This window comes from Antennarius striatus, chromosome 1 (genome assembly GCF_040054535.1).
Source record: "Antennarius striatus isolate MH-2024 chromosome 1, ASM4005453v1, whole genome shotgun sequence".
Taxonomy (NCBI): domain Eukaryota; kingdom Metazoa; phylum Chordata; class Actinopteri; order Lophiiformes; family Antennariidae; genus Antennarius; species Antennarius striatus.
In genome coordinates, this window is record NC_090776.1 from 9,862,673 (window position 1) to 9,877,454 (window position 14,782).

The 14,782-nt window shown below is 41.2% G+C and overlaps 1 protein-coding gene across 1 annotated transcript; it reads left to right on the plus strand.

Annotated features, from left to right (window-relative positions):
* The first annotated feature begins 473 nt into the window (after positions 1 to 473).
* Positions 474 to 5,407, plus strand: tmem208 (transmembrane protein 208). Its single transcript, XM_068317663.1, has 7 exons — positions 474 to 578; positions 920 to 1,106; positions 2,635 to 2,730; positions 3,318 to 3,377; positions 3,471 to 3,607; positions 4,481 to 4,565; positions 4,684 to 5,407. The coding sequence occupies exons 2-7, from the start codon at positions 1,101 to 1,103 to the stop codon at positions 4,819 to 4,821; spliced, it is 522 nt and encodes a 173-aa protein (XP_068173764.1). The 5' UTR covers positions 474 to 578; positions 920 to 1,100; the 3' UTR covers positions 4,822 to 5,407.
* The last annotated feature ends 9,375 nt before the right edge of the window (positions 5,408 to 14,782 follow it).

Sequence of the window (14,782 nt, forward strand, 5' to 3'; positions counted from 1 at the left end):
GCTCTCTTTGGGAGTGACCAGGAAGGATAGGATCAGGAATGAGTACATCAGAGGGACAGCACATGTTAGAGGTTTTGGAGATAAAGTCAGAGAGGCCAGACTGAGATGGTTTGGACATGTCCAGAGGAGAGACAGTAAATATATTGGTAGAAGGATGCTGAGTTTTGAACTGCCAGGCAGGAGGCCTAGAGGAAGACCAAAGAGGAGGTTTATGGATGTAGTGAAAGAGGACATGAAGGTAGTTGGTGTGAGAGAAGAGGATGCAGAAGACAGGGTTTGATGGAGGAAAATGATTCGCTGTGGAGACCCCTGAAGGGAAAAGCCGAAAGGAAAAGAAGACGAAGAAGAAGTAGAAGTAGACGTGTGCAGTAGTCACGATAAAAATGGATAAACTCGTAGTTCTTCAACTAGCCACCAGGTGGCAGTAACGCATTACGTTTCATGAGACAGCGCGTTTGATGACGACATTTTAACGCGCCGGATATGCGGACTAACAGAAATGCCAAATGCTGATGTGTTACTATACTGTGAGTGACTTCTGTACTGATTTGGTAAACTCGAAAAGGACAGGAGCAGAGGTTAGTCCCGCTGTCAAATACTGTTGGTACGAGGTTTGTGTGTAGCCGCCATTGTTTGTTTGACCACAACTGGATCCTTTGCAGGAACATGTGGATTAGGGTTCGAGAGGAGGTGGATAGCCAACATGTTTAAGTTACTGTCCGGCAAAAGATCAAATTTAAGATAAAGAAAAAACTAACATCCTCCTATTATGGAGCTGCAAGCGGGAAAAATTGTCAGTGCAATTTTTTGTGTAACTTTTATTTAAAGTTTTGTGTCATTTTCTGTACAATGTTTTCTGTACAAAAAAAATAATAATTCTGTACTTTAAAGTTCTTTGTCATTTCGTGTCTGTTTGCAGTTCTACCGTGTTGGTGGTAATTAATGGTGCAAACGTGAAGCCAGCTCAGCTAGACATTGAAGGCATCATAAAGGATAGCACCATCTGTATGACCTACCGGAGTCCTCGCATGTCTTCAGCGGGAGCACACCCACGTTGATGTCCGACAGGCAGAGAGGGAGCAGCGGGACAGAAGGAGCCGATGGCGGTGAGACGGTCACACACACACACACACACACACACACACACACACACACACACACACACACACACACACACACACACACACACACACACACACACACACACACACACACACACACACACACACACACACACACACACACACACACACACACACACACACACACACACACACACAGGTTCACTTCTCCTGACACAACCTGAACTACACCAATTACAACCAAAAAGTGACAAACGTGACCTTCCAGGACAGTGTTAGTAGTAGTAAATCTGTTCAGCTGTGCTGACATTAAAGTCCTTATGTAATAAATACTCATGATTTATATTTATGCGATTCAATTGGAATACTTGTTTGCGACACTCCTCTCATAATATTTTATTGAAGTGATACGCTTCTGGGTTGGTGAGTTAAAGCTTTGCAATGTGAAAACACATCGTTCATGTGTTTGTGTACACAGATGAATAATAGTGTTCATAACAGTGCTATTATTCTTCTGGGTTTGAAGGTTTCATTCATTTAAAAATGTCAGCAAAACATATAAACTTGAGATGAAATTGTTGAAGTTGGAGTCACTCTGGATTGATCTACCAGAGCTCTGTCTTCACAGATCAGGTTGAATATTAATCCTAGAATGTCTCCTCACCACTGAGAAACACAGAAGAGATCAAATATTAGGCATGGTGTTTTCTCCATCTGGTGTTTACTGGCTGGTGATGCTGAAAGTAAAACATAATAATAGAATTAATACACAAAAAAACAACCCTGCAAAATAATACTCAGAGATAAGTTTCTAAAATAAAATAATTGCCTTTTTTTTTCTTGTCAGTGATGGCTTGGTATCTCACCAGATATTAACCCCATAAAGTATACATGAGTGCATGTCATGACCACAATAGTTGGAGGAAAGTCAGGAGGCGCTGAGCAGCTGTTGGAAACATCCTAACAGTTACCATGTGTGCAGACTGCATACAAATATCGAGTAACTCTGTCACTTATGTTTGTGCTTTATTTGTTAAAATAGTATAATAAATTTAAAAAGATAAATAATGTTGCCCCAGGGTACACCACAACAAAAGTTGCTGTTAATGCATTGATGTTTTCATTTTTTTTTACATCTCTGGAAAACTTCTAACGTGAAAATATGCATTTAATTCATTTCCTCACTAAAAAAGTTGGGACTGTTATTAAAATGTGTCACGTAGTGTTGGTGTGATTTAACATTTATAAAAACAACATTTAAAAACAATCTAGTTTTCCTTCCGCCAATTCAAGAAACTGATGCAAATGATTTTTAAAAGATAAAATAAAATTCATGAACATGACACTGGGGGACAGAAAGTGAATTCTCATTAATTGTTGGTAATAGGATAAATGTCAGATATCAAAATTCATTTCTTGCCTTCAGTGAGCAGGAGGTTTGCACTAGCTCATACCATAATGACACGCAGCCTTAGCGTGCTTTGTGTCTGCCTTTACTGTTGATCAGACGGAAGACGGGATGTTACTGAAACTCTTTCTGTGTTTCCAACAGCCCAAAGGAAAAGTTGGCACGAAAGGAAAGAAGCAGATTTATGAGGAGAATGAGGCAACGCTCAAGTTCTACACAAGAGTCATCCTCGGAGCTAATGTAAGATCCGTGATGTGTTGTTAAAATAAATGTTTTAATGTCAGTGGGTGGAGACTGCAGTTTTGGAACAAGTGATACCATGTTTATGATGCCTCACTGATTCGGTGTTTGTGATGAATAACCTCAGTAGAAATAATCGTTTATTATTTTAATCATTAACTGTTGTGATACCTTTTTTTCTCTTTATGCGAATGTGAAATATTTAAAAAGCGATTTATTCTGTCAAGTTTCTGCCAAGGCCGTCAATTTTACTTCAAGACATTTTTGATAGTGGTCGTTGGACCAAGTTTCATGACGATCCATTTTTGTGTGTCTGCTTCTGGTTGTTAATCCAGTGGGAAAAAAACTAACCACACTTCATTTGTTTCACTGCTTTCCGTGATGACGCTGACATATTTGTAAAAATTAATAGACAAATTATTGCTGGATCATGTTGCAACTAACAACTGTTATCTAGATGAATCAGGTGATTTCCACAGAATGAATAAATAAATAATTACTAATTATTAGTAATTATCTAACCTCGCACATAAATGCCAACTAATTTTATGCAGGAGAATTAAATCATTACCGCACTTTCTCCGCAGGCAATATATGCTGCTGTAAATTTTTTAATCTTCTACAGTTCATCTACAATCTGGACATGGGTGAGTGTTTTTAAAATGTAAAATCCCTATATCTGATATCATTTCCTCTCTCCCCATGCCTTTCCCGTCCTAACCCTTGTATTTTCTTTTTAGCTGCTACTCCTCTTTGCACTGGCGGTGTATGTTGGGAGTTACCGCTCCATGTCTGCTATGGCTAAGGCAGTGTTTGCCGAGGATGGAAGTCTCCTGGACGGAGGAATAGACTTAAACATGGAGCAAGGGATGGCTGAGTAAGTCGGCTCCAGAATGCATGGATTCAAACATAGAGCGAAGAGGAACAATGTCTTATTTTACACAAGAACAAGAGAGCAGAGCTTAGGTAGATCACCAGTGGTATCAAAAGCAAAGAGAGAGAGAAACGCATGTAGTCAATCTGTTAAAGGTCCCCTTCAAATGCTGCTTTGCTTTCATGATGATTACTTGATGTCGTTTTTTTGCCCTGGGTGTCACCTATCAGGCTACATGCAGTCAGTCCGAACCCTCTAATGATGGACTATATTGTGGGTACAAAGCCTCACCACATTAGTCAAAGCTGAAAATGTCTCCTAAATTAAAGAGAAAAAAAACTCTGTACTGTATTTTAGTCCTGTGGTCTTTGCATATTAATTGTATTTGTTGTCAGATAAGCCAATAGAGCGCTGCAGGATGTTAAAGTCACTGCTGTGTCAAAGAAACTATTCTTTTGAGGTTTTGCTTTCCTTCTTAGACTAAAAACAGATGAACACAGTAAATAAGTCACCAACAGGTTTTCAATAGAAGAATCCTTGAATGCATTCTGTTCCCCATCTTTTCAAGCCAAACTTCCACCGTTGGCAGAATGGTGGCCTCTCAGCAAGAAGGTGATTGGTTTGATTCCCCCTGGGGGGTTTATATATATATAGGTGTGTGTGAGTGGGTGTATGTCAGTCTGTGTGGCCCTACAATCAACTGGCGACTTGTACAGGGTGTACCCCACCTCTTGCACAATGTCAGCTGAGATAGGCTCCAGCGTAAACACGTGACCTGGATTCAGATAAGCAGTTGAAGACGACCCGATTACGGATTATCTCGTCTTCAAGAAAAATAATGAATGAATGAATTTTCTTGTGGGTTTCTGGTTTTAGGCACCTGAAGGATGTCATCCTGCTCACAGCCATTGTGCAAGTTCTCAGCACCATCTCCTCCTACTTCTGGTATCTCTGGCTGCTGGTGAGAAGTTCTGTGCCACGTTTCCTTGATTATTTGGAATCAGTTAGCCTCTTTTTTTCTGATTGATTCTCTTTTTTGCCTTCATGGTGTCTCTGTTTGGTGGTGTTTTCTGTGTCAGGCTCCGGCCCGTGCTCTGCACCTGCTGTGGGTAAACTTTCTGGGACCCTGGTTTATGGCAGAGAGCCCGTCGGCACCAGAGGAAGTGAACGAGAAGAAGCAAAGAAGACAGGAGCGCAGGCAGATGAAGAGATTCTGATGCTGCAGAGCAGATGGAGCAGTATTTTTATGCTGAATCGAATATACAGATAGTACTCATAAGTTATTTAGGAAGAAATTCTATCATTACAATTTTGATGCTGTGGGGTGGTGGTGTCCTTAATTATGAGATGGAATATTTCCTATTTGGAGAATGTCACGGTTCAGATTTAATTTGTTCTCAGGGGGATGTTGAGCTTTGTTGCTGCACAATCTAATGACATTTCTGCCTGCAGATTTCCTTTAAAAATTCTCACAGAGTAAAAACAAATCCCCATTTCAACCAAATTTTGCAACTTTTGTCAAGTTTATTTCTGTCATTTAGTTCATCAGTAAGATTTCATACAGAGATGAGATATTGTTTGTGAGCAACAAAAATACGCTGGCTGTAAATTGTTTAACAGAAAATTGTACTGTTTTGCAAAAGTTGTACTGTTTTGCAAAAAAAACCTGTTCCTCCAGTGTCTGCAGGTCACGTTTTTCAAGAAGTTTCATTTTCACTTGCAACAAGGATTAGTGTGTTTATTTGGTTAATTTGCATTTGTTCCATGACATAAATCATCGATACTGTATTTGTGCCATTTAACATAAGAAACTTTTGTTTTAAATGTCCGGGTCTGTTTTTTAAAGTATTTTGTGACACATTGTTAGGGATTATGATGTAATTGGCATCAATAGTAGGTCTCCAGAATCAACCGTGAACCTCTTCTCACTAGAGAAGAGAACGGCTTGCTGGTGGTGGAGCCAGAGAGTCTGTTTCATGCACACCAACGGCTTACTGGATGTCTTTCTGTAGACCTCAGGCAGTGCTCCTCCTCTTCCTCCTCACACACAGGAGCAGATGTTGGTCCCGCTGACCGGTTGATGTCCAGCTCTCGGTGTGTAGCGGCTGGTCTCCTGGTCATCTTCACCACGTTATTGAGACTGTGCTGAGAGACAGCAAACTTTTATGTGAGACTGGGCTGCGAGAATTGTCTCAAGCTCACCAGTAGCGAGGAAACCAGAGAACCAGCCTTTAAGGAGAGAATGTTTGTGACCACCGGATGGGAAGACATTCACCATTTCAGGGGCTGTCTTGCTTTTTCTCTCCTGGTGAAACTGATTCCTAAACTGATGACTGACATCCCTGAAGTTCAGTGCACAGAAAAGTGATTTGATTTATAATTAATTCACAAATATTTCATGTTTTTGTTCGACATCTGAATTTTTTTTCATCCGTCCTTTGGGTGCGACAGCCTCCTGGAGGATGAAAACAGTTCAGTCTTAAAGAAGGATTTCTTCTAAGTGGATCAATTAACAGGAGAATCATCATCTACTTGCAACCTTTTTGATTTCACCACATCCTTTTTTCAGTGTCCCCTGAAACTACTCACAAAAGAGGTTTATAGTTGGAGCCAACAAATCAGAATCAAGATGACAGTTTAATTTCCATGTCTGAAGAGATGACAAGCATTCACGGCTACATTCAACATTTGTGTGTCCGTCCACGGCCTCAAGGGAAAATACTTGATCACATCTCCATAGTAATTTTGTACCATCTATCCAGTGTTGAAGTATGCTCAGTGATTACAGTCATGCTCAGACTCCAGGCAGAGTGAGTGGGCTGGCTGAACCCAGATCAGCTCCCAATATAATTACACATTTCCTATTATTGTTACGTTCATGTTTACCCAACTCAACAAGCTCCAACTTGCAGGCTTCTGGTGCAGAGAGGAATCAACAGCAGTGGTGTGATTCTCTGCAAAAGGAAACCAAACAACAAAGCAAGCACAAGGTTTGCTGTAATCATACATATAGGAATCAAAGCAGCTCCTTTTACCTATATTTACGTGTTTCCTAAACATCAATAGCCCCACAAGTTTTTTTCAAAATGAGTGCTTTTGCTTTGCGTCTGTCCTGCCCTCCTCCATTCCTGCCCTGTGGTCCTATACTGTCTCTATTATAGGGTTATAAACAAAGTAAACCAAAATTAGAGCAGCACAGCATCTAGTTGTCAGGGCCAATCCCAGATGTGGGCTTTGAGGGGGACCATGTTGCAGTGTAATTTAGCACTGGGGGTACTCGAACATTACCTCATCCCTTCAAAACTCACACATGTACTGTATGTTTTGGGCAGATATGAAAAATAGGGGATTTTAATAGTTTGTCTTGGACTATTCCTCGTTGAAAGCTGTGGAAAATGTACTCAGAGCCTTAAAAAATAAGGGTTGTGTGACGTGTAATGTGAAAATGGTCCATTTTCTTACCAACTGCCCATCATCACTACCTTTACCTCGAGGGACAGCACAGATTAGAGAAGTACCTCCTTAAACATCGAGCTGCGTGCTCACGCCTATGTCTTTGCTGCTGATTTAAGAGGGAAAGAGGAGAGGAGAGGTTCTTGTTTATCATGGCAGTAAAAAAGGGTTCATCCCGAGAAGACGACTTAAGGGACTCAAAGCCGCATTCCATTTACCAGGATTTTAGAGCAACGTTGTCTGCTACAACTTAGTCCAAACCTATCGTAAGAGTAGAATACCTTACAGAAATAACAAAACCGATCAAATCTGAAATAGAAACCGATGAAAGAATCCGTCGACGCGGAGCCTTTTGTCTCATTGGCTCCAGCAGAAGATGGCTGTCAGGTTTTAGAGCCCTTTACACTCAGAGCTAGACAAAACAGGAAATTGGGGGGCATTTGGGCAACAGGCAAGGCTTTGACCCCTGAACTACAACCCTCCCTGTCTTTGAAGTCCAGAGACAGAATCACAAGCAATTACATTCGATGCAGAGCGTGTTCCCTTGAACATTAAGCCTCCACTGTGTAAACAGAGTGGGAGCTGTGTGCGTGTGTTTGGTAGGGCTGTGGGTGTAGTCCGCTTCGTGTTTATAGCCTCTGATGTTCTGACCTTGTTTTGACTCAAACTAAACTGATCCACACTCTCCTCACAGTGGAAATTGAAGTGAAGGAGTGGCTAATGTCAGGACCAAACACTTTGACACTTGATGAATTATTTTTATTTTTAATTTGAAATCTTGAAAAAAGCAAGAGACCATCATCCTTTAGTTAAAATATGATGAAAGTGTTCACGACTACCAGTTTGGCCTTAAAAGGCAGCTGTGAACAATTCCTGCAGTGTTTGACTGAGAGACAGAGAGAGACAGAGAGAGAGAGACAGGGACAGAGACAGAGAGAGAGAGAGAGAGAGACAGAGAGAGAGAGACACATCCTCAGACCATCTCTGTTTCTCGTCTTGCCCCGTTCCCCCACCAGCCACTCATCTGCTCCTGTTTATCACCGACTGCAGACTGAAGACAGACGTCATTAAACTGCCGATGCAATCATTAAATCATGGAGGTTAATCTGTTAATGTTCCACAGTTATGAGCTGATTCAATGGAGATTATTTCATAGGCTTTGATGTCACTCTTGCCTTTTCCCTAGGGAGGACATTTTAGTGTGAATTAAGTGCTGTTGCACCCACCCCCCCAAAAAAAGCACACTACCCATCCAGCATTGTGCCAGTTACAGTACATCCACTGACATTCATGAAATAGATAAATTAAAGGCTGACTAAGAATTAAAAGGCACCTTTTCATTATGTGGGAAATGTTGACGTAATATTCACGAGAAAATTGTTAAAAGGTTTTTGAGTTACACTCCGGAAACCATCTGAGACAAGTTATGATTAAACACACGTCAGAGCCTCGTATCTATCTGACGGGTATGTCTGTAATGAGATGGGTGGCATCCAACCAAAGAACTGTGATCCAAGCAACATCTCTGTTAGCCAGAAAGTCTGACTTCCTCCAACCCCCGGCCCTCAGCACAAGACCAGACCCCAGCTCGTTTGAACCTGGACGTCTTGAGCATCTCAGAATAGTTTCATTCACAAATCTCAGCTCATGTCTGTTAAATCCACATCATGAAGGCCATGAGTTTGAAGATGTGAAAGGTTTGTTGTGTACCGTTTCTTTTACCAGCTAAGGCAAACACATTGCCACCATGGCAACAGGAAATAGTTATGTGTCAGGGCAAATTCATTACAGTAGTCCTATTCTCAATTTAGAGAAACGCACTGCAGTGCGTCTTCATGCATTCGCGCATCAATGCCCGCGACTTCACCTCATCACGGAAATTTGGTAGGCAGTCATGTGATACCGTACGCGCATTCTATTGGCTGACGGCATCCGAAAGTGTGCTACGTTCTGTGAGTCTCGGACTTACCTGAGACACAAAAGTGCTTTAAACAGTCGATAAGAGTGTGGGAAAAGGTAATACAGACAGAAAGTGGTTTAATATCAGTATGGGGAGGGTTCATAAACGTTTAAATTACCGTAAATAATAAAATAAAAAGTTTGTTGCTATATCGCGGAATTCGTTATCTGTGTGGTTCCGGGAACGCATTAACTGCAAGGAACGAGTGCACACTGTACACATATTTCATTTGTGTGTACACGTATCAGAGGTAATTCAAGGACAAACCAGCGACAGGACAGATGTGCGTGTCAAATTAATGATGAATGCTCTGCTCTGAAGATAGATTAACCATACATATTCATGGTGCACACAGGAATGGGCTGCATTCTTACTGACTTTAGAAGGTTGGACACACTGAATGTACTTGACGAATCCCTCCGTGTGGATGCTGTTTGTCACGTCTTGTGCCGTCTCATCTACATCTATCATTCTACTTCAGTAGAAAAAGGTGCCTTAAACTAAAGACCATTGATAAAGGAAATGAGCTGACAGAACAGGAAGCTTCCACATCTCTGGGTGTCTCTCGGTGACTGCTTGGCTTGGGGAAGATTTTTGGATTTTTCAGGCTTTAAAACCATGATTTTCATGAAGACGTCATGAAATCAATACTGACAAGGCAAAAAAAAAAAAAGAGGTACAGATATAAAACCTGACATGGAACGGCCAATGCATCACATTGTATTCTAAAGCACGAGGACAGAACCAAACACTTTTTCATTCTCAACAATTACAGGTTTCTTTAAACAAGTTCGATTATTGCATAATTTGCCATTTCATGGGTTTATTTTATTTTATTTTTTTCCATTTCTGAGGTAGCAGAACTTCTACGGTGGCCCATCAGTGACAGTTGAACTGATCTGCTGCTATCAGAGCTTCCATCAGTTCTCCCTCTGTTCTTCATTCTTTTTGGTTGTTTTAAAATAAGTAAATAAACAAGTCCTGAATGAGTGCCGCCAACAGCAGCAGCGATGGCGCCACTATCCAGAGGACTCGCGCCCGATGAGGATCAGTGAGGGACAGCTTCCATCACACTGGATTCCCTTCCTCTTCCTTTGTTTTCATCCCATTTCCTTCCTTGTTTTTTGAGATACTGTTCACCCCAATGGAAGTCTTAACATAATACAATACTGATAAAGTAAACAAATGTAAAACTATCATGTCCCATGACCTCGGCCCTTACCAGATCTCAGACCCGGTTTTATAAGGATCCCAAGAATAAGATTTCGGAGAATGGTTCTGCTTATCACCTAGTGAGCTATAATATCGAGGGGATGATTCTGGAACAGAACTTAAAAAATGAAAAAAACAAAAAAACAAACTTGAATAACTACAACACAAAAGAGCTAACCTATAGCTCCAGAGCTCATATACCACACCACGCTCTCAAAAATAATATGTCAGCCTGATTTCTGAATGCACTCTGGAAGGAAATGTTTTCTCCTGAAAGTGTTTTCGAGGAATCAGTTTTAGATTAACTGATTAACTGGATGATTAAGAAAAGAGAGCGTTAAGCCTAAAATGCCCTTTAAGTGTAACAAGATCTCAAATCGAAAAGAATTGCTCACATGACTCTGGAAGGAATAAGGATACTTATGACCTGACAAACAGCACAACTGTCCACAGCGGCCCCTGAAAGCAACGCTCCAATGATAGTTTGACCCTCGTAATGTGGCTCCTTGACCACAAAACCAGCTTTTAGATTCTGGAATCACATCGGTATCATTATGACTTTTGTTTTTTTTTAAAATCACTGATTTTTTTTTTCTACAAGGACTTGGTAACACCAAACCAAATCACTGTGATTCCAACCACACTCTAATCTTCATCACATCTGCAACTATCATTTTTTTATCTATGAGCTCTACCGATTGAAGAAGCGTGGTTCACCTGGTCTGGAATATTACTTTGAACCCACATCTTTTGGTGATTTCCTTGTGTAATTTCTGTTTAAGCATCTCAGGCATGTTCATAATTTCCTCCTTGTGATAATATTAATGGCCAGATGTCCTGATTTCTGTGGGCTGTGACATATTCAGATCATTCAGTTTCTCCGTAGATACACTGTCACTTTCACAAAAGCCACAATTGTCAATGTGTGTCCTAAATAATCTGGAATGTAGTAATTTATTAACTTGGCAAATGTGGACGTTAACTTTAATGAGGTTTTACACATTTTATATGTAGCTGTTTTTTTCTAGCATTGCGTTACTGCCGTCACTCTTTTCCATCATCTATTATATAGCTATATATAATAGCTACCATTGCATGCTATTAGACCTGTGATGGAAGCTTAGATTAATAGTTAATTTCCAGGAAACCTCTGTGTTCTGTCATAAAGTGCTTTCCATTAATTAGTGACTGTTTCTCAGAACAGAGGAGAGGAGAAGAGTGATTAATGATCTAACTAGTGCAGACAGCGGCTCGCCTGGCTCCAGTGGTGAGCGTGAGAGTCAGAGCCACAAAGAGAGAGAAAGAAAATAAATACGTGACCCTTGGGGGAAAAAAAAAAAAAAATTCATTGAAAGGGTAGCTGAGTGCAGTTTCAAAGGGCTGGTGGACTGAGCTGTGAGGGCAGACCGAGGCTTGATTACACCCTCTCTGGAGCCAGAGGTCCAGCCGACGGAGATGGGCGTGCACTGCCCTGGTCGCTGTTGACAAGGAGAGCAGTTCAGGTGGCTCTTTGACTTCATCTGCCGCTCTTAAGGTGTGAGATTCATGCCTGTGTGCTAAATATAAAGCTGCAGCCAGTGGGCACTCAGCTAAACTTAGCATAAAGACAGGAAGCAGACAGCAAACTGCTGGGTGTTTAATTTTGTTTTTATGAGTATACCTTTTATTTTGTAAGCTTTTGTGGTGCTGCTGCACAGTTTATTTTATCTTCTGGTTGAGCCAGGCCTGTGTTTCCGGCCTGTGTGCTAAGCTAAACTGTCGGCGCTAAATTGATCTGAATTTTTTTTTTTTTTTAAGTTGGAAAATGAAAAGAAACGGTTAAAAAAAATTATACTAGTCTCATTTCTTCTGACGCGAGCAACAGTTGACTAACCTTAAGGTGAAAACTGGAGCCGTTTCTCATTGCCAGTCTTGTTTGTGGAGCTAAACTAAGCACCCTCAGGCCACAGCCTCAAATTTAACAAATGCTTAATGCTGTGTACACACACAGGACTTTAGGACAATTTTTTGCATGATGTGACTACATGCAAAGTCACTGCAAAGCCGTGAATAAACATTTGTGACGCCAATGATGCGAAGGATGCAAAGCCGTAAAAATTACGGAAAATGTTAAATATCCCCAGAGAGGTTGATTCAAAAACGGAGGACGAGCTTGTAGCTTGTGGGCCTTCAGAGCCGTACGTTACTACAGTGAGAAATCCACTGCTCGGATAACAGTCCGCCAGGCGGATGACCTCGGTGGAAAATTATTAAAATATGCATTTAACTTGGTTCCAGCTTTCGTCACTCGTCACAGGTTTGCACGACTTAAGCTGATGACGCCATTGAATTGACATCAGCGCAATTATGATGAATGTTCGTGTTTGGTGTTGACATCAGAGTTGATCTTCTCATTTAATTCTCTCCAAGAAAGTGAACAAATCTACTTCCCTGAATGTTTTCCTCAATCCCTTGTTTGGGATCAGTTCAAAACAGATAAATATTTTAACTGGCTAATGTTACTGACCCTGGCAGTGTTTCCATGCAGAGATTCCTACAGACCTCTTATTTTGAGGGCGTCCTGGCGTGAGACCAGAGGTCTGGCGAGACATTATCTTCAACGCCACTGGATGTTTTCATAAGGGGGCCTCCTAGTCTCTCCAGTGCTGGCCCGTAAGTGGATGGGCAGCAAATGTGTGTGTGTGTGTGTGTGTGTGTGTGTGTGTGTGTGTGTGTGTGTGTGTGTGTGTGTGTGTGTGTGTGTGTGTGTGTGTGTGTGTGTGTGTGTGCGCGCGCGCGCAGAGTACACCACTGCCTTGGTGGGGCAACACTTTATCTGCCATGTCAGAGGAGAACCATTAGGCGAGTGATGAAGCTGATGACATGTTGTTCCTGTGACAGGCCGCCTGGCCCCAGACTCCTCCTCCTCCTCCTCCTCCTCCTCCTCCTCCTCCTCCTCTGCTGCTGTAGGAGCTGTGGGAGCCCACAGGTCTGCCACTGGACGAACACACAGAGAGACGCAAGGACTGCGTTTATTTTGGGTGGTGGTTTGGTGCCGGACACCCTGTCTACTCTCCCACCAGCTATTTTACACCACCCTCTTCCCACACTCACGACATACACACCTTATCACCACACACAAGGATGCTCTTACATGGCGTCAACAGAAATTACCGGACTGACACAGATTCTAATGAAAGGTCACTTCAACCAGACTAGAAAATACAACAACATTTCATTGGTATTCATCATGCATCCAAGTTTGAAATGATTGTCTCTGAAATCTCTGCAGTCAACTGAACAAATTAGAAGCATTTATATTGTAAAGACATATACAGCCCAGCACAGTCTGAAGAACATGCTGTCAGTGGGCATAGTGGGACTAAGTCATCTCTAGAACGTTAATATACTGAATATCCGAAAACATTTTTTTGAGAATTGATCAACTATCAGCTGCTAGGCCCTACATTTATGACATTTATCAGCTCTGCCCGCGATAGATAGATAGATAGATAGATAGATAGATAGATAGATAGATAGATAGATAGATAGATAGATAGATAGATAGATAGATAGATAGATAGATAGATAGATAGATAGATAGATAGATAGATAGATAGATAGATAGATAGATAGATAGATAGATAGATAGATAGATAGACAGACAGATACTTTAATAATCCTGGAGGAAATTGTACTGAGCTGAGCACAAACAAGTGTCTGCGGTTCAGAAGTGTCTGTCGACACTTGAGTTGCACTTGAATTTGTTTCTACAGTGTTTTAAAACAGACAAACTATCCACACACACAAAAAAACAACAAGGGAATAAAACACCATAAAATTATCATCTGAGTTATGACTATATTCCTAGGTTCTATACCTGTGTGTGATTAATAACAAACATCACAGCAATAAGAAGTAAACATGAACTAATATGGTATGGCTGTATCTAATATTGTTTTGATTGTTATTTCCAGGATCCAATAATTGACCACCCATCTGGTTTTTCCTGTTTATGTATGCAGACCACTGATTCAAGATTCAGTTTATTGAGTTCGACAGGATTACAGCTGTTAACACCACATAAACATTATAGTGTAGAATAGATTAATAATGTTAAAACAGATGATATGCACGATTTAATTACAGGAAGACACTGAATTAAAATGTACAGAAGAACCATGGGGTTAAACATCAGTTTGCTGTAGTTTACCCGATACTCACCATGTGTGCAGCTATATTGCTCAGTGTGATAATTTATTAGCCCTTGAATGCATCCTATCTGATCTTAGCACCTGTTTGGACTTTGGGTCGGATCTTCTGAGGTCATCATCGCTTTCATCTTGAGTTTTATGTATTAAATAATAGTTTACCAAGGTAATATGACCAAAAGAAGGTCCAAAGAGTTTGTTGACTCTGTTCTTGGTGAAACACACACAATTGACATACTACCGACACACGGGTTACCTCTCCTGACATCAGTTGTGAGTGATCACCGTGGAGGTGATCACCGTGGTGCAGACATCAGCAGAGGGGTCTGCTTCATGCTGCCGGGGAGACCGTAACCCTTGTTT